This window comes from Lagenorhynchus albirostris, chromosome 3 (genome assembly GCF_949774975.1).
Source record: "Lagenorhynchus albirostris chromosome 3, mLagAlb1.1, whole genome shotgun sequence".
NCBI lineage: Eukaryota > Metazoa > Chordata > Mammalia > Artiodactyla > Delphinidae > Lagenorhynchus > Lagenorhynchus albirostris.
In genome coordinates, this window is record NC_083097.1 from 157,527,116 (window position 1) to 157,546,578 (window position 19,463).

The following is a 19,463-nucleotide window of genomic DNA, read 5'->3' on the forward strand; positions in this document are numbered from 1 at the left end:
ACTTCTTGGGGAGAGAGCCTCCCTGCCCACTCCAGGTTCAGGGTCCCCTTTCTCAACTCCTCCAGGGGTAGATCTCTGCCCAGCAGTGCCCACCAGAGTCCCCCAGCTCACCGCTTCCCGGCGCCTTCGCTCTTGCTCCTGCTTTCGGGCCAACTCCCTCTGCTGGTCCAGCATGGACTGGGGCTGGGAGCTCCGGGCCTGGGGAGTGGCGGCAGCGGCTACAGCAGCTGCCTGTTGCTGCTGCTGCTGCTGCTCCTGTCGCTGCTGCTGCTGCTGCTGCTCCTGGCGCCGGCGTGCCTCCTCGTGGGCTCGCCGGGCCTGCTCTAGCGCATCTTCATCCTCTCGGCTCCTGAGCAGAGCAGGGCTCCGTGTCACGTGGGGATGAGTGCAAGCCCTGGGAGCCCCACAACCTGCCCAGAGCCCACGCCCACCTCATGCGCTCCTGCCGGAGCCGCTCCTTCTCCTTCTCTGCGTGCTCAGCCTGCGCCTTCAGGGCCTTCTCGCGTTCCTCCTTCTCCCGGGCCGCCCGGCGGAACTGCTCGAAGCTGTCACTTGATGACTTGGCTGTGGAGGACGGGGTGGTGGGATGCTTCTGCACCAGGCTAGCCCAGGAGCCCATATTCTTGATTTTTAGGTCCTGCGAGGCAGAGAGACCAGGGGGCCAGTGAGGGACCCTGCTGCAACTGGACTCCTCCAGAGAGGCCCAAAGTCTGAGGACACAGCTACCAAGGCATCTCCTTGGGGTGGGGGTCAGGGGCACTCACGGGTCCACTGTTCCTACCTTTTTGGGTGCAACTGGCGTCTTCGGCTCCTGTTTCTGTTTGTCCTTGTCAGCGGCCCCCGGTGGGGGTGCATTCTGCTCAGGGGGCCGAATCACAGGCCTCCCGACATCCACGGGCTTCATCTCAGGCCCTGGAACACAAATAGCCCATGGGCCTGGGCCCAACCCACCTCAGTGGGGCACGGTTGACCGGCCCACAGGAAGCTCACATCCAGTGCAGGCCTGGGGGCCTCAACCTCAGCTGGGATTGGAGAGGGCACTCACGCTGGGGCAGGTGGACGGGGGCCTTGATGCTCTCTGGGTGCTTGGGGGGTTCTGGCCGCAGCGAGGGGCTGAAGGGCTCACTGCGGATGATGGGTGAGTGGATCTTCTCCTCCTTCACCACCACCAGGGGCTGGGGCTGGACCACGGAGGCTGCACGTAGCTCCTGGGACGGCACAGGCATGGCAGCTGGTGAGGTGGATGGGCGCCCCTGGCCCCAGCCTACGCCCATCCCTGGGGGCTGTGGCCCAGCCCTGCCCTTTACCTGCTTCTTAGGCTGGACGTTTTGCTGGGGTGGTGACTGGTGGGTCAGACTCTGGAACTGTGGCATCTGGGGGGAATGTATCATAAGCGGGGAGGGGGCTTCACGGAGGTGACCTAGGAGAAGGGACAAGGAGCTTATCAGCATGTCTGGTATGGAGGCCGCCGGCCCTGGGCCCAGCCAGGCCCTCCCAATCCAAGGGAAGCCCCACAACGGCTCAGTCCCTTGCATGTCAGGCCCTGTGCTCAGAGTGCAGCAGGGCTTTGTGGAGCCATGAGCGCAATCCTGGTGTTTGATACCACTGTGTGTCAGAAAAAAACTTTCCATTAGGAAACTTTAGGAAGCGCAGATACATCTGATCCCAGGTGGGATCTGAGCTTGATTATCTTTTAAAAGCTCTCCAGGTGGTCCTATGGTATGGCCTGGGTCAAATACAAGGGATGTCAATAACCCCACAGAGCAGGCAGCCTGGGCTCCCGGCTGTCCCCATGTGGCTAGGCCGGTCTGCCTGGACAGCTGCTTCGGGCCTAAGGCTAGATCCCCAGGAACCTCCCCAATACAACTCAACCTGCAAGGCCCACACAATGGGGAGAAGCCTGGACCTGGCCTACACCACAACAGAACTGGCAGAACAGGTGTTGGGCTCATGGTTCTTGGAGAAAGTGGGCCAGCCCACCCACCTTCATCCAACCAAAGGCTGGGGGGACCCAGGCAGCCTTGGCCTGGGCCTGCCAGCAATCTGCAAACACACAACTGCAACAGCCTCCTGTCTGGGTGGTTCCCTTGGGAGCACCTGCTGAGGCCGACCTGGGCAATGGCAGGCTCTCAGGCCTATGACTTGCAGAAATCTCCTGCCTGCTAGAAGCTTCATCCAGCAGCACCTAGAGGGGAGCCCAGTAGCTCAGGGGCGGTGCCTCCAAGTTGGCCTGGTGCCCAGGGATGCTTGCCAAATCTCCCTGGACTCCAACAACTTGGTCTTTGGCCCAAAGCCCCCAGCTATGCTCCAACACATGTCACTCCCTGTGACTCATTCCAGGCCACAGAGACTCGGGGAGAGATGGGCCCAGAGACTCTAAGTAAAGGTAGCCAGAGGGGACCTGCCCTGCCCCACCACAAGTGCTGACTCCTCCGAAGGCATCTCATCACCTGCCCACTACTGGTTTCCACAAGGAAACCCTGTCTTGCTTGAGGGTGGAAAACAGGCACATTTGCAGAGCTGCTGGGACCACCACTGGTCTTTCCCAGGGAGGACAGCCAGCTGTTCTCAGCTCAGGGTACACAGTGATCCACTTGGCACCTGGCAGCTTTTGCTGGGTTTAGGAGCAGTCACAGCCTAAAGTCAACAGCTTTATTCAATTTGTAGGCGGCACTCACGGGATACCACCCCCCACCCCCCACCCCCAAGCCAGGCTGCATGATCTACATGCCAAGTCCAGGAACGTCAATGTGTCACCACACCATGAGGCATCTACTAGAACACTGCCCCACCGTGGTCAGCCAAAACATTTTGGTCAGAGACACCTAGAAAACAAGTGCCCAGGAAAAGCAAGAGGACATGGCCTGCCCAATGCTGTTGACTGGAAAATGGCAGCCTAGATCAGGCTGGAGACTGGGAGCAGGAGACAGCAATGATTCCTGGGTGAGTCGTGAGCTACCTGTGAGCTTCAGCCTAATTCTCCCTCCCAGCTCCACCAGGGGGGCCTCCTAACACCAAAAGCCGAGCACCTGTTTCCATAGGTTCCCAAACAGACCACACTGCCCCGACCTGCTCATGGCTCTGCCTGGACCTCACACCCCACTGTTTGTTAAGCTAACTCCTGCTCATCCTCTGGTCACCTCCTCCAAGAAGCCTGCCCCAATCCCCAGAGGCGGAGCAGGTATCACAATGCACTGTTAATGCACTTGACTGTGAGTTCCAAGAAAATGGCCCACTGGGGCCTTAATCTGTCATCTCGGCTTGCACGCAAGATGGACACCTGATTAAAACACTGCATCAAGTATCATCGCCCCCTTTCAGCTGCCTCTCTCCAACCAACCCAGAGCCTTCAAGGCTCAGCTTTGAGCCCATCTCAGCCTGCAGCACAAACTGACCCTTCTGGCTTCTTGAGGACCAAACTCTAGACCTAGCGCCAGCCTCCCCAGAACCCAGGGGCAGGACGGTAGTGCTGGTGGGGGGACACTTACCAGTTGAGTAGGGGTCTGACTTGTGGTGCCGGGGTGAAGGGTGATGCTGGATGACTTGTTGAGGCTTGGCGGGCTGCGGCGGGGGTGGCTGCTGGCCCGTGGGTGGGTGGGGGGGCTGCTGGCCTGGGGGCGGTGGGGGCTGCTGGATATGGGTGGGGAACTGCATGGGCTGCATATGCACGGGCCGTGGCGGGGGCTGGTGCTGCTGCTGGGGTGGCGGCTGTGGCTGGGGCGGTGGCGGAGGTGGCTGCTGCTGCTGCTGTAGCTGCTGCTGCACTGAGGGGTGGGGAGGTGGGGGCAGAGGGGGCGGGGGCTGGGACTGCACCTTCACGGAAGGGAGTAGTGGTGTGGGGGGCTGCACCTTCTGCAGCTGCTGCAAATAGAGCTGCATCTGCATGGAGGTGAGGGGTGGGGCAGGCGGATCTTCATCCTCCTGCAGCAGCACTTGGGGGGGCTGAGCCATGGGGGGCTGCGGGAGTAGGGGAGGCTGGGCCAGGGCGGGTGATACGGCCGGGGGACGGGCAGCCTTGGGGGGGAGGGCGGCAGCTCGGTTACTGGGCCGTGATGGCTGTTGAGGCAGTGCGTTGTGCAAAGCTGGAAGGACACAGTAGCAGGGTGGTGAGGCTCACACACCCCGTGGCCCCCGGGGTCTCCTCCATCCTGACCTCCTACTTGTCTCCCTCCAACTGGCAACCTCTCCACCATCCTTGGTTTCCCAAAAGCTCCAGAATAAGGACAGCATCCAGGGAGGTCTACAGGATCCGGCCCCTCACCATCTTGCCCCGTGCTCCATGCCCCCAACTCTCCTCCCTTCCCTTCCCTCCAACTGCTGCACTTGCCCTTCAGGTCTCAGAGCAAGTCTTTCCTGATTCCCACAGGTGTGTCCGCTCTCGGCTGAGGCTGTGCGCCCTCTCAAACCCCTATCCCTGACTGGGAGCTACAGAGGATCACATATTTTTCCATCTCACACCACGCCTGGCCCAGCAGAAGATCTGAATCAGTGTCTTCTGTACCCAAAGCACTCTCTCTCTGTGCAAGGCCTGTTCTGGGGCCTCTCGTGTAATTTCCATAATGGCCCCGGGAAGCTGCTAACCTCCCCTTAGAGACAACTGAGGTTAAGAGGGGTTCTGCAGGTCGCCCAGAGTGCCCTGTCACTGTGGTAAGACCAGGGTGGGAAGGGAACCTCCCCACACTGTTGCGGGTGTGGTTGCAGCTCACCTGGAGGAGAGACCACCGAGTGCTGGTTGAGATGAGGCGGAGTGCTGTGCTCGGGAGGCTGGGGCAGGTGAGGGGGCAGCTCGGGCTGCGGCAGGTGCAGGATGGGCTGGGTGAAGTGGCCAATGGGGTCGAAGACACTGCCTGGGAGTTGGGGTTCCAGGACGGGCACCTGGGTGGCGATGAAGGGTGGAGGCGAGGACTTCATCGCAGGGGCTGCCTGCTGTGGCATGGATGGCGGAGGGGGCGGGGGCGGGGGCTGCTGCTGTGGAGGTGGAGGCGGTGGGGGCTGCTGGGGAGGCGGTGGGGGCTGCTGGGGCACAGGGGCCGGGGCCTGCTGCATCTGCTGATGGTGGTGGTGATGGTGCTGCAGACAGACAGACAGACAGGCTGACGTCAGGTAGGCCAAACCCGTCTGGGTCAGACACAGGGTCCCTCCAGGGCCCCAAAAGACAGGTGGCCACTGCTCACCTGCTAAAGGACACCCCCGAAACCACATACCTTCTTCTGCTCCCTCCCGGGGTGCCCCTTCTTTTTTGACTTCGGAGCCATCTCTGTGGAGGAAAAGAGAAGGTGGTGAGCCTACGGGGGAGAAGACTGGGAGCTGGCCTTGAACGCAGAGCAAGGAGAAAACAGAGGATGAGTTCAGGAGAAGGACCGGTGACAGTGAGAGGGAGGGTGGCTGGGTTCTGTCTGGGATGGAAGTTGGTCACAGGGGAGGGAAAGACATGTGGGGTGCCACCTACCCAGTTGCCTGCTGCTTTTTCCTAGCAGGGACCATGCCTGAAAAGCTGCCTGCCAATCTCCGGACCACCAGCTCCGTTAAAAGATGACACCCAAATGCACTGGGAACTGAGCTACGAGAAACCTCCTTGCCCAACTTCTCCTCCAATTTGCTGGTCAGAAGCCTCTACAGTGACCTGAGCATCTGCACCCCAACCTGCTTTGCCTTGCAACAACCATAGTGTTTGAAATGATCTTGTCCATTTTACAGATTAGCAAAGTGAGGCTCAGAGAAGTTAAGGGACTTGCTCTGGTCACACAGCTAAAAAGTAACAACTCGGTGGCCTCCAACTGCATTGCCCTCTGAGGCTCGCTCCTTCCCACCCTCCCAGACGAAACAGAGATGCGTGAGTTGGGCTGAGAAAGACCACTGGTGCCAGCATGGGCCAAGGCCTGGCCACAGAGCCATGGGACAGGTGAAGAGAGTGCTGACAAGCATGAGCGCTTTGTGGAGGAAGAGAGAAGCCAGCCAGCCAGCCAGCCTCCCTGGACGACGCAGGAGCCAATGGGGGAGGTACTCAATGCCATTGCCAGCAGAGGAGGACGACACTGGCCAGACTCCCCTTCCTCTCAGGAGACCAGCCTCAGAGAAGTTCCTGTGTTGGGATACAGTCAATGTGCTGCAGGGAGAAAGCAGTATGTGTCCCGGTTTCTCAGGAGCCAATGGCTTGTTGCCACCACTGTGTGGATAAATCTGGGGTGTGCCTGTCTCTGTGAGGAGTGTGCAAGAGCCAGCATGACTCCCTCTGCCCCCACTCTAGAAGCTTATGCTAAGGAACTTTTGCCAGCTGGATGCCCCTTGCCAAACACTGCTGGGTGTAAACCTCAGAGGAGAGAAAGCCCAGCCAGTGCTCAAGGGCTAGGAAATGAAGTCACCAACCACCAGGTGGGAGGTAGGACCCATGGTGCCTTTCAGATTCCTGTCACTGAGAGGCACCTCATGGCTTTGCCTGGCATTCCCTGAGCTCCTTGCCAGGGTGTTGGCTCTTGCTGCTGGTGTTGGAGGACACATGCTTTTGCCCAAAGCGGGGCTAGCTCCACTGCTAGCTCCAAAGCTGCTTCATGGAGGGCCGTGCTAAACTTCTGTGAGGTGCACAGCCTTGGTGCGACGTGTCACCAAAAGGGATGAGAAGGGACTTTGTGCCCTGCAAAAGCTCACCATTCCATGCAAGTGATAAGACAGTGACACAAAACTCAGCAGCTACAGACATGTCTCATACAAATGGCAGCGACTAGGGACACCTGGGACACAGGAACTGTAGGCCCAGCCCCAAACCCAGACTTGAGAGATGCCAGGATACAGGGCGCAGAACTCTTTGGGTCACAAACAAAAGCTGGTGAGGACACTCTTGAGGGTCACACATACAAAAGGGAGCCATCTGGGTGATTTGCAGGATCAGGCCACAGGGTGTCTGGCAGCCGCAGGATGGAAAAGGAGAGGCTGGAGGCCCAGGACCAAGCGGACCCTACACACACGGGGATAAAGCATGGTACACAGAGGCTGCTGACCCAAGGGAGTGGGAGAGAGAGGCCAGAGCATTCCTCCAGGCTGGGCTCCTCTCCCAGCATGGATTCCAGTAACAGAAACTGCAGCTGGGGAGGCTGGGGGCGGCTGCTTGCATGCTGGCATGCCTTTGGAGGGAGGGGACCAATGGGTCAAGTCTGACCAGGAGAGGCCACTGTGTCATGGGGAGAAAGCTGGGCAGGGTAGGGGTGGCCTGTCATCTCATGGCCTTGGGAGGAAACACTTTTTTTCATCACAAAAGAGGGACAGTGGCTCTGAACCCACACCATCTCCCTGCAGCCATGAGCAGAGAGGCCCATCTGGGAACTAGAGGGGAAAAAGTGCAATGGGGCCCTTAAGGATCCAGGGAGTGGCTTTCAGCTGCCTTAGAAAGGTCCCTGGGAGTACCATCCCAGGGCTCCACATAAGTGCTGGGAGGGGCAGGCCTAGAGTGGGAGAGAAGGTGGGAGGTGCACAGCAGACCACCAGGACAAGAGGACTAAAGGGGCCAGCAGTGGGGACCAAGGGGTGCTGGAGCCTCTTTGGGACAGCCACATCTGGCTCACGTGTCCTGGGCCTCATGCTGGAGTTACTGGTAGGAAGACAAGACAGGAAGTGCACAACTTCACAACACACCAGCCCCAAGACACCCCCACACAAAACTCTCTAGAAAGGGTTACATGAAGATGGCCTCAAGTACTGTGTGATCTTTATTCCATAAAAATCTTGAACTCAACACAAGTTTCATCTTTACATAGGATGGTAATTGTACAAAGAATTAAAACGTTTTTGTAAAATCTGATTAAAACACTGATTTCTCCCCACTCCCCCACAACTCAAGGGAAGGAGACAGGATAGAAGGTAAGGGCAGAGGTGCGTAGCCCCTCAACTGAACCGGCTGGGAGCCTCAGCACCAGCAGATGCCCAGGCCTCCCACCCCTCCTACAGCGACTCCTCAGGCCCGGCTGGCACCTCCCACTGTCCGCATGCTGGAGGCTGCCGACAAGGCGTGAGTGGGCTTCTGCTCTCTCTGCTCTGTTCCTGGGGCACTGGGCATAGGTGACAGCTTGAATCTAAAGATCAGGTTCTCTGCCAGACGGAAGCCCCACGGGCAAGAAGGACGGGATCCCTGGACAGCGAGGCTGCAAGGACCACGCAGGACAGCTGGCCCGTGGCTACAGCCCATGTGCGCACGAGTGGGAAGGAGGGGTGGGGAGGCAAACAGGCCGACACTGTGGGAATCTAGCCTGACTTTTGTTCTAAGACAGAAGAATCTTCCCAGCAGCTTCCCAACTGTCCTGTGGGAATCTCCGGGCATGAAGCTCCCTGACCCCAGCCAGGCTGAGTTGTACTGGGAACACATCAGGAACAGGCCAAAGGGCAGCTCAAAATAGTCTGTTTGGCGAATGAGTTCGACTGGAAGCTGACCGGCTACAGGATCAGGGAGCAGCCTAGGAACTCCCAAGTATCACTGCAGGGCCCTGGAGGCTCTGGGGAGGCTGAACCGGGAACCCAAGGCCAAGGCCAGTCTGGGGCAGTTAGAGCTGCTTGGGCCCAAGGCCCCAAGGAGCTGGGGAGGAGTGCCAGGGTTTCCACACAGGCGGTGGCCAACTGCACCTCCTCAAGCCTGCTTCCAGCTCCAGCAGAAGGCAGACTCCAAGATGCCAGGAGATGGTTAGGCCTTGAAGAAGTACACACAAACTATATATAAAACAAAAAAAGCTCTCTGAAATGCAGATGCTATTCCTTAGGGAACTTTTCATGTCAGGCAGTTTTCTGTTGAGATGCTGGATTCATGACCAAAAAAGGGCCGACATTTATTTTTAGAGCCAAAAAAAAGCCTATTTAGTGCCTCTCAGAGGGCTTGGATTATGTGGCCACCCTGACCTGCCCCATCCCCAGCAGCTGTCATCACTCTAGGGGACTGAAGACTAGGAGACTACTTGCATGTGCATGGAACAGGGCCCGAAGGCTCTGATGCCCTCACGATTGACTGGTCCAGTGCTCTGGGTTTCAAGAACCCTTTCTTGCCACTAGCCCAGATCCCAACCCCCACCAAAGGAAAGGATGATGGGCTAGAGGAGCCAGGTCAACTGGCTACACGGCCACTCCTCCCCAGACGCCCCTCACTAATGGCCTGCCTGGCAGCTCCTGGAGCCTGCTTCTAAGTACCTGGGAAAGGAGGGATTGGGAGGCAGCTTAGGAAGTACTTTCCCTATGTGACTTTAGGAGAAGAGGCCAAAGAAGTTGGGAAAATGCCCAACAGAAACAGTGGGAACAATGAAAACAGAAAGGAGGACTCCAGGGGGCTGTGAATCAGCTGTGGCTGGTGACAGCCTCTGGCTAATGGAGCCTTATAGGTCACCAGAGAGAAGGCATGCTGAGGGACAGCCCCAGTGAGCCTTTGGGCCCAGCTGGCCTCGCCTCTAAAGCCCCATTCCTCACTTGGGGAAGCTCTAGATGTTACAGTGTTCTTCCTTAGGGTGAATGAGATCCTCCCTGGGCTAACGTCATTGCAAGGTCCAGGAGGGAACCAGTTAGGATCCAGAGTCCCCCAAAAAGAGGGAGGGATGAGAAGAGAAAACATATTTGTGTTGGGGTCTTGCACACGGAGCAGCACCACATGTATGCGTGTGCAGGGGGGACTGTCATCACCCTCTGGGAGATACCACCCACCCAGAGGACCCCAGATGACCAGGGAGGCGGGGCAGGACAGCCAGGCAGTCTTTACACAGGAGGCCCGGGCGGGCAGCCAGGCAGGCAGCCTTCCCGGAGGCGGGACTAGGCGTGAGCTGCTGGACATGACTAATCCACCCCAGGGGACAGGCCCAGGGCTCTGAGGAATTCCATAACTTGATGGAGTCCTGTCCCTTTCACGGAAGAAAATGGACTTAAGCTATAGCTTGCTGGGAAGGAATCTGGAACTGAAGACCGTTTTATTAAGAGTCCGTGTCCAATGATTAGGCAGGACCTACATAGAGGGAGAGAGAAACCAGTGTGAGAGAAATGGTGTGGAATGTACCGTTCAAGTCATAAGAACAGAAGAACCGCAGACCAAGCCAGCCTCCTGTGCCCTGCTTGCTGTCAGGGCACGAGAGAATAGCCGCAGACTAGGAGTTCCACCCCCTGCCTGGCCAGCTGCAGGTGGGGACAGACCCACCTTTCCCTTAGAAGGGCCTCGGATCTGGCACGCATGGATGTCTCCAGAACTGCCTGAGTCTGTTTATGCTGTTTATGCTTCTAGACAGAACTGCTTCCAGTAACAAGTTCCATATGTGCCGAGTGCATGCTGGTGTTTCCTTTACTGGTCTTTGCATCTGAGAGGCTACCCTGCCTGTCCTCCTTGCCATCACTTCTGAAGACCAGCCTGGTATGCCATGCGCATTAGGCGCCCACTGATTCTGATCTTATCCCCCAGGGTCTGCTTTTCTGCACCTGTCTATTTCAAGGAGGTGATGCTGACCCTTCCTCAGGGCTTGGGTGGAGGTAGGAAAAGACCCTAAGAAAGATATGGAGTGCAGGACCTCTAGCTAACAGCCTCAACCTCTGCATTCCTATAAACCGCAAGAAACAAACCAAAAAAAATTATAAAAAGAGGAGCCAGTTACATACACTGTTAAGGAAGAAAAAAAAAAATAAAAACAGGTTGAGAAAGAAAGTTGTCCCTTCTTTGTCCCAGGCATCGAATGCAGCTCCCCTTGATGGGGGAGGGGGTGTGGGGCTCGTTCCCACCCATATAGCAGAGCAGATGCTTCTGTTAGAGTCACAGATGCAACCAACACTGCACTCCCATGGTCCCCAAGTGCGCATGTGGGAAAAACCCGCCCACCGGCCGGTCTCTCATTCAAGGCACATTCCACAAGGCTCACCTTCGCCCATGAAGCCCTAAAATCCGTCCCTGCGTGTGTGTGGGAGTGTGAGGGTCACCTGGCAGTGCAGGCAGACTGGCTATAGCCCCGTCCTCCAGATCTCTTCCTACCCCCACCCCCACCAGGGGACTTACCCCCTCCCCAAGAGCGTGCGTCACACCCTTGGAGTGGGCAGCAGCAGGCCCCAAGATGGGACTGGAACTGAGTCCTTCCAGGACCCCAGGGGGTCGGAAGCTGAGGCTGGTTGTCTGGGAAGAATGCCCCATGGCCTCTGTCTGCACTTTCCAGCTCAAATCTTTCCAAAACATCAAGCATTCCTTTTCCCCTTGGAGCTATTAAGAAACACCCACATGCTCCGATCCTGGGAAAAGGAAACCAGGAGACTAAAATAGCTGAAGTGTGCTCCCTCCGCAACTAAAAGACCAAAATCAAGTCCAAGAGAATTCCCTGAACTCCTGTCCCAGCCCAGGCCAGGGGTGCTCTTGAGAGTGACAGGAACTGTGTGGCCACCCCTGCCCATAAAGATCTGTGGGTGGCATTTGGGAAGAGCCAGACATCAGCAATGTGATGGGGTGAAAGCTTAAGATGGCTCAGGGGCAGTGGGAGGGTGGCACTTGTACCACCACCTTCTGTCCCTCAAGCTGATTCAGAGTTTAACCAGAATCAAAGCTCAGTGGAAGACCACGACTCAAGTAACAGCTGGGTTCAAAAGATGTCGTGGGACTGGCCAGCAGTGCTGCATGCTCCTGAACAGGAGGAGGAACACACAGTGGCCTGGGACAGAGCTGGAAAAGAAACACCCCCTCTGCCCCAGTCTGTGGATGCACTGCCTCCCTAAAGCGGCCTTGCCCCAAGGACCAGCCCCCATGTCCTGAGCAGCTAGCAGCATCCTTGTCTATGGACAGTGGCCAGAGAGGAGTCCACGTACCACTGCCCTAGCCCCAACTTAGTGCCTCTGGTTCAATTTCTTTTGGTGATTCATGTCTCAGGGCTGTGTCGGCAGAACTGACAAATATAGGCCCTTAGGAATTTCAGCACTAATCCAAATGGAAACACAAGAACAAGAAGGGCAAAACAATTAAGCCCCCAAACACCAAGAGAAATACCTTCAATGCCCCCCACCAGGCCCCATCCCCCACAAGGCAGAACCACCTGTAACTGGTCAGAGAAATCTACCCAGCTCCATGGACCCAGCACGAGCAGCTGCTGGAGGAGCTGCCCGGAGAGCAAGTGCAGGTTCCTGTGCAGGATGGGGGTGGCAGATGGCCACATTCAGTGGTGCCAGGGCACAGGCTCCCACTTTGGAACCTGTAGCATCTGAGCTGCAGGGCACAAACCTATAGGGTGGGTCCCTCCCAAGAGTAAAAGCTCTCAGCTGGCCTCCGACAGAGCTCTCCAGCGCACACAGAAGGCAAAGGAAAAGTCAGGACCACGAAGACAAAAGAGAGGCTCGTAAAACCCAAGGTGGGGAGGGTGCCTGGGAAGAGGAAGGAGCTGGAGGCAGCCGAGGGAGCCGCCAGGGCTGGACTGCCGGAGCCTGGGAGCCTGCAGGCTGGCGGCTCTGAGACTGTAAATCTTGCCCTCCTTCCTGCCAGGACAGCTGTTCCCAGGACTCTCAGATTACTTGTTGCACAATCCTTCCAGCTTCTTTAAAAGGGGGAAAAATGTGGAGGGAAAAAAAAAAAATCTCGGCAGCAGCAGGGAGCTGCTAGAAATACCGTCATGGTCACTCCACAGCAGGCGGCAGCAGGCGGGCTGTAGGACGCTCAGAAGCTCAGGAGTCAGGGACAAAGGCCACAGTCACAGATTCGCAACGGGGACATCAGGTGTGATGGTCATGGCCCCCTAAGGTGCCACAGTGGGTGGGGCCAAACCATGCTGTTTTAGCTATCAGGTCCGCTGCCAATTTCAACCTCTGGGGTATTCTTTGGTTGTTCAGATCCTTAGGAGAAAAGGCTATGAAACCCCTAGTAGAAACAGCCTGCTAGAAAATGCAGGAGGTACAAAATCCCAGAGGGAAAGACAAACCTGAGGCTTGGCTGGCACTGAAAGTGAGAAGTCAGCAGCCACCAGGAATGCTAATTGAGCCCAAGAATATGGCCATTCACCCTTTTAAGGGCACTGGGCCCTGGCCTGGGGCCAGCTCTGCCTGAGCAAGCACCAGATGCGGCGCCCCCTGCTGGTAGACAGGTTTAAAAAAGCAATGGAAGGGGGAGCTGGTTAGGAAGAAAGAAAAAATGGTTAAGGATGGAAAAAGAGGCAGCCGGCAAACTACTCACAGCAATCTTTGCATACAATAGGAGCTCAATAAATACAGAATATACTTAATGACTTTCATGTCACTTTGGCCCCACTGAAAATGAGGTAGTCCTGAGCCCTCCCCCAACACTTGGGAAACCTGGTGTCCTTACTATAAAAGGGAAGAGGAGCAGTGACAAGACCCAGAGGCCCCCTTGTCCCCAGCTTCCCTGGACAGAGGCAGGCTGAGCCCACAGGAGGACCTGTGGACCCACACACCTCAGGGCAGCTTCACTCTTTCCAACTGCTGCAAATGATCCTCAAACTTCCTTGGCACCACCAGGTCACATTATTTATGTGACCAAAGTGGAGCTTATCATTTATTTCCAGTTAAAATAAAATATCAGGGATAAAATAGGTACATGAAAGAATATGCCAGGAGTCTTCGTTGCCCAAACACACGTTTCCCACTGTGGATGTGCACACTGCAGCCTGCCTGGAGGGGCACATCCAGGGTCCCAGGGCAGGCTCGCGGGTGGTCCACAGACTGTCTGCTCAGCTGATAGAGTTAGACCTGCCCAGGGACAACTCTGCTCACCCAGAGAAGGCCAGCTCCACCTCACAGAACAGGCTAGTCACCAGGCTTCTTCCCTAGCCTCTCCTCTGGGCCAGTCTGAGCATCTGCTCCCCTGAGAATAACCAGGAGGGCTTGTATCTGGAGGAAAGGTCCCCTTCCCCACCACTGGCACAGCTCTCAGCATCTCACCTGCCCCCACCTCCCGTGTCAAAGCTGCTGCTCAGGCGCACCAGTGGATACAAATGCACGCCCATGGAGCATGGAGAGAAGGAACTGTTAAGAGGTACAGGACACGCATGTCCAAGTGCGTGCAGTTAGGAGTAGCCAATGCAGCAGTGAGCACACTATGGGGGGGATGGCAGTGCCCTAAGCCCCAGGAACAGCAGGGCCAAAAGCAGGCTGCTCCACACCTGCCAAATCACATCACCTGAAAGGGCTGTGTTGCATGCAACTGTGACACACGGAAGACTGTGAGGCTGGGCAGGCTCACGCTAAGATCAATTCCATCATCTGCTCCCACCCCTTCTTTCTCAGGTCTCTGCAGTGTCAATACCCCTGGCTACCTGTCTTCCCTGCCCCAGCCCAGGTCGAGGGTAGTGTGGGGGCAGGTGCAGGGTTACCCCCGCCCCCAGTTAGAGATTAACATGGTGACCAAGTAGATGGACAGATGGGAGGGCCCAGCAAGTTCTTATGACTGCCATCTCTGGTCTCTGGTAGCCTGGACACAGGATGGAGCACAGGCAGGATTCCGACAAGACTCTAAGTTAGACACCTAACCTGTTTCAGAGTCTTCGCTGTCAGAGGAGCTGGACTCGCTGGTGCTCTCCGACTCTGAGGATGAGAAGCCCTTCATCTTGGAGGAGCCAGCAATCACATCAACTTTCTCAGCTGCAATAAAGCAACAGGGACAGAGTCAGGCAGGGCCCTGAGTCCCATGAGCCCGAAGGCTGCTCCTAACGGCCGGCTGCAATCCTTCCGAACCCCGGCCAGACCCACATTTCCCAATGGTAAGCAGCTAGCCTACCATGCATGCCAGCCAAACACTTGGCTTACACTGGACTTTCAAGGTCCCTCCAATCTCTCAAAGTACCCTTTTACAGGGTTCATCAAGGATTAAGAGACCAGGGCAGGAGGGAATTCTCTAACACAAGGGACTGCTGTGATTATGCTCCCTCAGCTACTTTTCTGACAGTGGGTAAAGAGGACCTAAAGGGGACATGACAGTCAAAGACAAAACAAGACAAGGAAAGAGCCCCAAGGGATCTCCCAGCACCTCAGTGTGCAGACTGAGGCAAGTGTCACTGTGTGGCACCCTGGGCGGAGGATGGGGTGTGTGTGTGTGCCAAGGACCCCAGGAGTCAGTCCGGGCTGGAATGAAGGCTGTGTGCAAAGCCCTGATGTGGATCCTAAGTCCTACTGGTTCTAACGCAAAAGCTGTGAGCCAAGACAAGGCACTGATAACACAAAAGAGCTGCTTGGAAGACCTGGGGGTGGGGGAGGGGGGGTGTCACACCGAGCTAGAGAAGACAGCAGGCAGGCACAGTGCCAACTTAATGCCTTTCCTCCTAGCCACACCCCCCATGCCCAGAGACCCCAAAGACGCAGGGGGGTGGCTTCTGGGGAAGACTCAGAGGCAGGAAGCCAAGGACGAAAGCTGCTGCTGCTCAGAGCAAGGCTTAGGACACCTAGGTGCAGGTGGACCGCAGATGGCCAGCAGCCAGAGAGATCAACAAAGGCACCAATAAGCCTAGGGCTGAGTCTGATGTCACAAACCTTCAGAGGTTTCTATGTCAAGAATGCAGATTTTATAATCGGAAGGAAAGCAAGCCTGCAGAGAATGAGGGCCGAGACTGGAAGGCAAAGTTACCTGAAGGTGCCAACAGGGGCCTCACTACTAGAGGTGCAAGGGTAGCAGCCTGGCCCATCTGCCCAGCCCTCTCCCTCACCCAGGACTGGGAACACCACCCCCCGCCACCGCCCCAGGGTGCCCAAGGGCACCTTGAGGTTTCCTTTTCTTCCGCAAACAGGAGGTGACATAGCGCTCCAGTTCACGCAGGGTGGATGGCTTCAGGGTCTCGAAGTCAATCTCGATCTCGTCGGGGTTGGAGTTCTTGAGTGAGGGCTCCCGCGACTGAATGATGTGCACCACGCGGCCCAGCTTCTCACCAGGAAGCTTGTTGATGTCCAGGCTAAGCTGCCGCTTCTCTTCATACGACATGGGCTTGCACTTGTCTTCTTCCTCCGACTCATATGTGGGAGGGGGCTTGCTCTTCATGGGTGCTGGCTCCTTCTTGCTACGATGGGGTGATGCAGACACCATTAAGAATGGGTCCCTGGGGGAAGGTGGGCACATATCTCTCCATTTAGGGCTTGGGGAGGCTTCCACACCCCCACCCAGTGGTCTTCACAGGAAACAGGGGGCACTGGCAGCACCTTCCTGGGAGCACATGGCTGCAGTTGAGACCACAAATGGTGAACTGGGGGGCTGCTCTGGTTTGTCTTGCCACCTGCACCATGCTACCTGCTATCCTCTCTCCCTCTAAGGCCCATCCCAGAAAAAAGAGCAGAGAGGCAGCCTCCCTCCCCACTGTCCCCATCTGGACTAGGGGCACTGGTGGGGGTAGGGGTGACCCACAGACCTTGTGTTGTTGTTACTGGTATTATTTTTCTTGGTCTTTTTGGGAGGAAGTTCCTTGGCTTTGCTTTTCTTATTCTCCTCCACTTCCTCTTTCTTTTTGTGCTTTTCTTTTTTCTTCTCCTTTTTGTCTTTCTCCTTTTTCTTTGGTTTGTTCTGCTGGGGCTGTGAAAGGGCTGCAAGCTGCTCGTGCACGGCTTTGAGCTGTGGAGCAGACAAGCAAGACACACAATCCCGTCACCCTGGTCTCTGGCCCTCAGCTCCACGACCTGCCGTCTCACTAGATATCCAAAGTGCCCATGCCCACCCAGACCCTGAACTCCCAGGGTGGCCCAGTGTCCTCCTTGTCAGAGGAGCCACTCAAGCCCCATGACCATGCTGGTTCCAAGAAGAGGATCCCTAAAGAGGCTGGGCAAGAGTGCATAGACAGGGACTTCCCTGGTGGTCCAGTGGTTAAGACTCTGCGCTCCCAATGCAGGGGGCACAGGTTCATTCCCAGGTCAGGGAACTAGAGCCTGCACGTGGCAACTAAAAGAACCCACATGCCGCAACAAAGAACCCGCACTCAGCAACTAGACCCAGCGTAGCCAAATAAATAAATATTAAAAAAAAAAAAAATAGAGCGCATAGACACATGTGGGCACTAAAGGCCTAATGGTCAGCTTGTAGAGAGAGGAGCATCCTGGAAGCCCCAGAAGAGACGCACCATATGCTGACTCGGCCTCCTTCTTCCAGATACCAGAAGGATACAAAAGCCTCACCTCTGCCCAGGGAACGGCCACGTCACCCCATCTCCATACCCACAGTGTACATTTAAGTATGAACAATATGCACCTGACCTGGCACAAGGGGACCAGTGGGAATTCTGCTCATGCTGGAACTCATGCTGGGGCGGGGGGAGGTAGGGGGTGGCGGGGGGTTGTGGTTTGAAAATGGGGCTGCCTGTGTCCTCACCTGCTCCTGGAGCTCAGCCAGTCGTTGGGCTCGCTCCTCCTCGGAGTCATCAGTGGAGCTGTCACTGTCTGAGGAGCTATCGCTGCTGCTGTCACTGGATGAGGGCGGGGCCACAACCTTGGTGGGCGGTGGCACCGCTGGGGAGGACACAGCCACCACAGGCTCCTCGGGCTCATCTGGCATCTTGGCAAAGCGCATCTCGAACACATCCTGGAGATGAGGGGTAGGGGGAAGCTGTGCCCATGAGGGCTGCTGGGTGCCCTGGGGGTGCCTGGACTGTGGCCCAGCGTCACACTATCCCTGGCTGCTGGGGGTGACTCAACAGGAAACAAAGAGGGCTGAGTCAATGGTGACCCCCTTCCTTATCACTAAGGCGAGGGGCTGGCAAGGGCCCCCTGATAACCCTTTCAACACTCCTCTTTCAAATCTCACTTTGGGGAGAAAGGTGCTCCCGACATGGCCTGGCACCGACTCCCTGGGAGACACAGCTGAGGTAAGGACAGGTGACTCACATCACAGGAGATAGCCAGCCCAATGAGGACATCAGTCTGGGGATCCTTGACAGATGGCAGGCCCGGACAGGACCCACAGAAAGAGTGCTCTGAGGCTCCCATCAGGTTGATGCTCATTCAGTCAGCACATCTCAAGGGAGCCTTCCAGACGGTGGGCCGGGCACCAGGACACAACAGTGAACAGAACAGGGGTCTTACGGTTCACATTCCCATAGGGAGCGGGTGGGGTCTGCAGTTTTAGAGTTCCAGAGGGAACAAAGGTCCCAAGGTGGGAGTGTGCCCAGCACAGAGCCCACAGCCTGTGAGGAGATCAAGTCCTCGCTGTAGTGGGCACAACACTGAGCAGGGCCATGCCACTGCCTAAGGCATCTCCAGGGTACACCAGAAATGTGAGAAAGTTATAGACGAGATATGGGATGCTGAGAATAGGCTATGGGAGACAGCCAGCCTTGTGAGGTGCAAGCAACGTGAGCAGAGACCCTGGGCTTACTGAGCATAGGATCCCACCCCAGTAGCTCCTGAGACCTGGTTTTCCAGTAGGATTTTGAGACCTGCTTTAAGCCTGGAATAAGTCAGTTAACACAGCAACTCACATAACAGAAGGGGGGGCCTTCCTCAAGTGTGAATCCATGTTGGAGAGAGCAGCATGGCCCAGAAGGGCTGTGGGGTAGAGCTCCAAGGCTGGTATTTCAAACTTGAGTGTATCTGACAGAGCCCACCCTACAAGACTCTCCTGATGTCTCTGGAATGCAGCTTCAGGTTTCCCCGCCCCCAGGAAACTGGAAATGAGTGACCTGGGCAGCAGGGCAGGCATTCCACACAACTGTGGTACTGTCCCCTCCCCTCCAGACTACTCAGGTTCGGCCTCCTCCAAGGCAGGTTCTCCTCTCAGCAAGGTGCTGCCTGAACTCTGCTATCTGAGTGGTTTTCAGTTTAAGTACTAGAAAGGCAAAAACTTTCTAATTTAATCAGAAATAAATCATGGAGCAGATCTGAGAGCAACAGAGAAGACAAACAGGAGGGATGACCAGATACCATTATCACTCAAGCTGCCAGGGAGAGGGGGCCTTCAGACCAGGTGAGCAAGACCCTCTCTGCTCACAGTGCCCTGGATGTGGGCAGGCTCAGGTCCATGACTGACCCACATGAGCATCTGAAAGAGCCAGGCCTGCTCTTAGAGAAATGTGTCTAAGAAGGTGGTAGGGCATCAGGACCCCAAGAAGGGAGAAGGGTGGCAAGCAGGGCCAAGCACTTGGCGCTGCTGGGAGGTGACACTTTACCAAGTGGAAGCTATCTCGTGCCACTGGTCTGTGAACCTAGCCCCCAACACCAGCTGCCAGACAGCTCTACCCTTACCACAAGGACATCCCTGTTCCTGACCCACAGGCTGTGACTGTTGTAGAAATGGGGGTGGCACCTGCCCTAAGCCCTCCTTCCCCTCCCCAGCTGCTTCTGGTCCCTGCCCTCCCAAAGCCCCAAGACCAAACAGCAAGGAGCATGAGACAAAAGCCAGGTAGGTTGCCTGCCTCCTGGCTGTGCCCAGCTGAATGACCCATCATCCTCCCACCTGCATCAGCCCAAGTGGGGGACATACTGGGAAACACACTCGGGCCTGTGTGCCAATGAGCTAAGGGCTGCTGCAGAAAACCTTCCCAAGTGGCTGAGACTTGCACCTGTTCTGTGGCAAA

At 56.5% G+C, this 19,463-nt stretch overlaps 1 protein-coding gene across 12 annotated transcripts in view; it reads right to left on the reverse strand.

Annotated features, from left to right (window-relative positions):
- The window catches only part of BRD4 (bromodomain containing 4), an 81,724-nt gene that overhangs the window by 1,841 nt on the left and 60,420 nt on the right, over window positions 1-19,463 (reverse strand). For 7 of the 12 annotated variants that reach the window (XM_060144567.1, XM_060144568.1, XM_060144565.1 and 4 more), the window contains 11 exons: window positions 17,264-17,473; window positions 16,314-16,513; window positions 15,673-15,968; window positions 14,452-14,562; window positions 5,205-5,257; window positions 4,707-5,070; window positions 3,489-4,082; window positions 1,046-1,420; window positions 782-912; window positions 432-637; window positions 112-349 (listed from right to left, as the gene is read on the reverse strand). In XM_060144567.1, the coding sequence (XP_060000550.1) occupies window positions 112-349; window positions 432-637; window positions 782-912; window positions 1,046-1,420; window positions 3,489-4,082; window positions 4,707-5,070; window positions 5,205-5,257; window positions 14,452-14,562; window positions 15,673-15,968; window positions 16,314-16,513; window positions 17,264-17,473 (2,778 nt within the window). Of the gene's footprint in view, window positions 1-111; window positions 350-431; window positions 638-781; window positions 913-1,045; window positions 1,421-3,488; window positions 4,083-4,706; window positions 5,071-5,204; window positions 5,258-14,451; window positions 14,563-15,672; window positions 16,008-16,313; window positions 16,514-17,263; window positions 17,474-19,463 lie in introns of those variants that run through there. The other 5 variants (XM_060144566.1, XM_060144569.1, XM_060144572.1 and 2 more) reach the window with 5 other exon arrangements.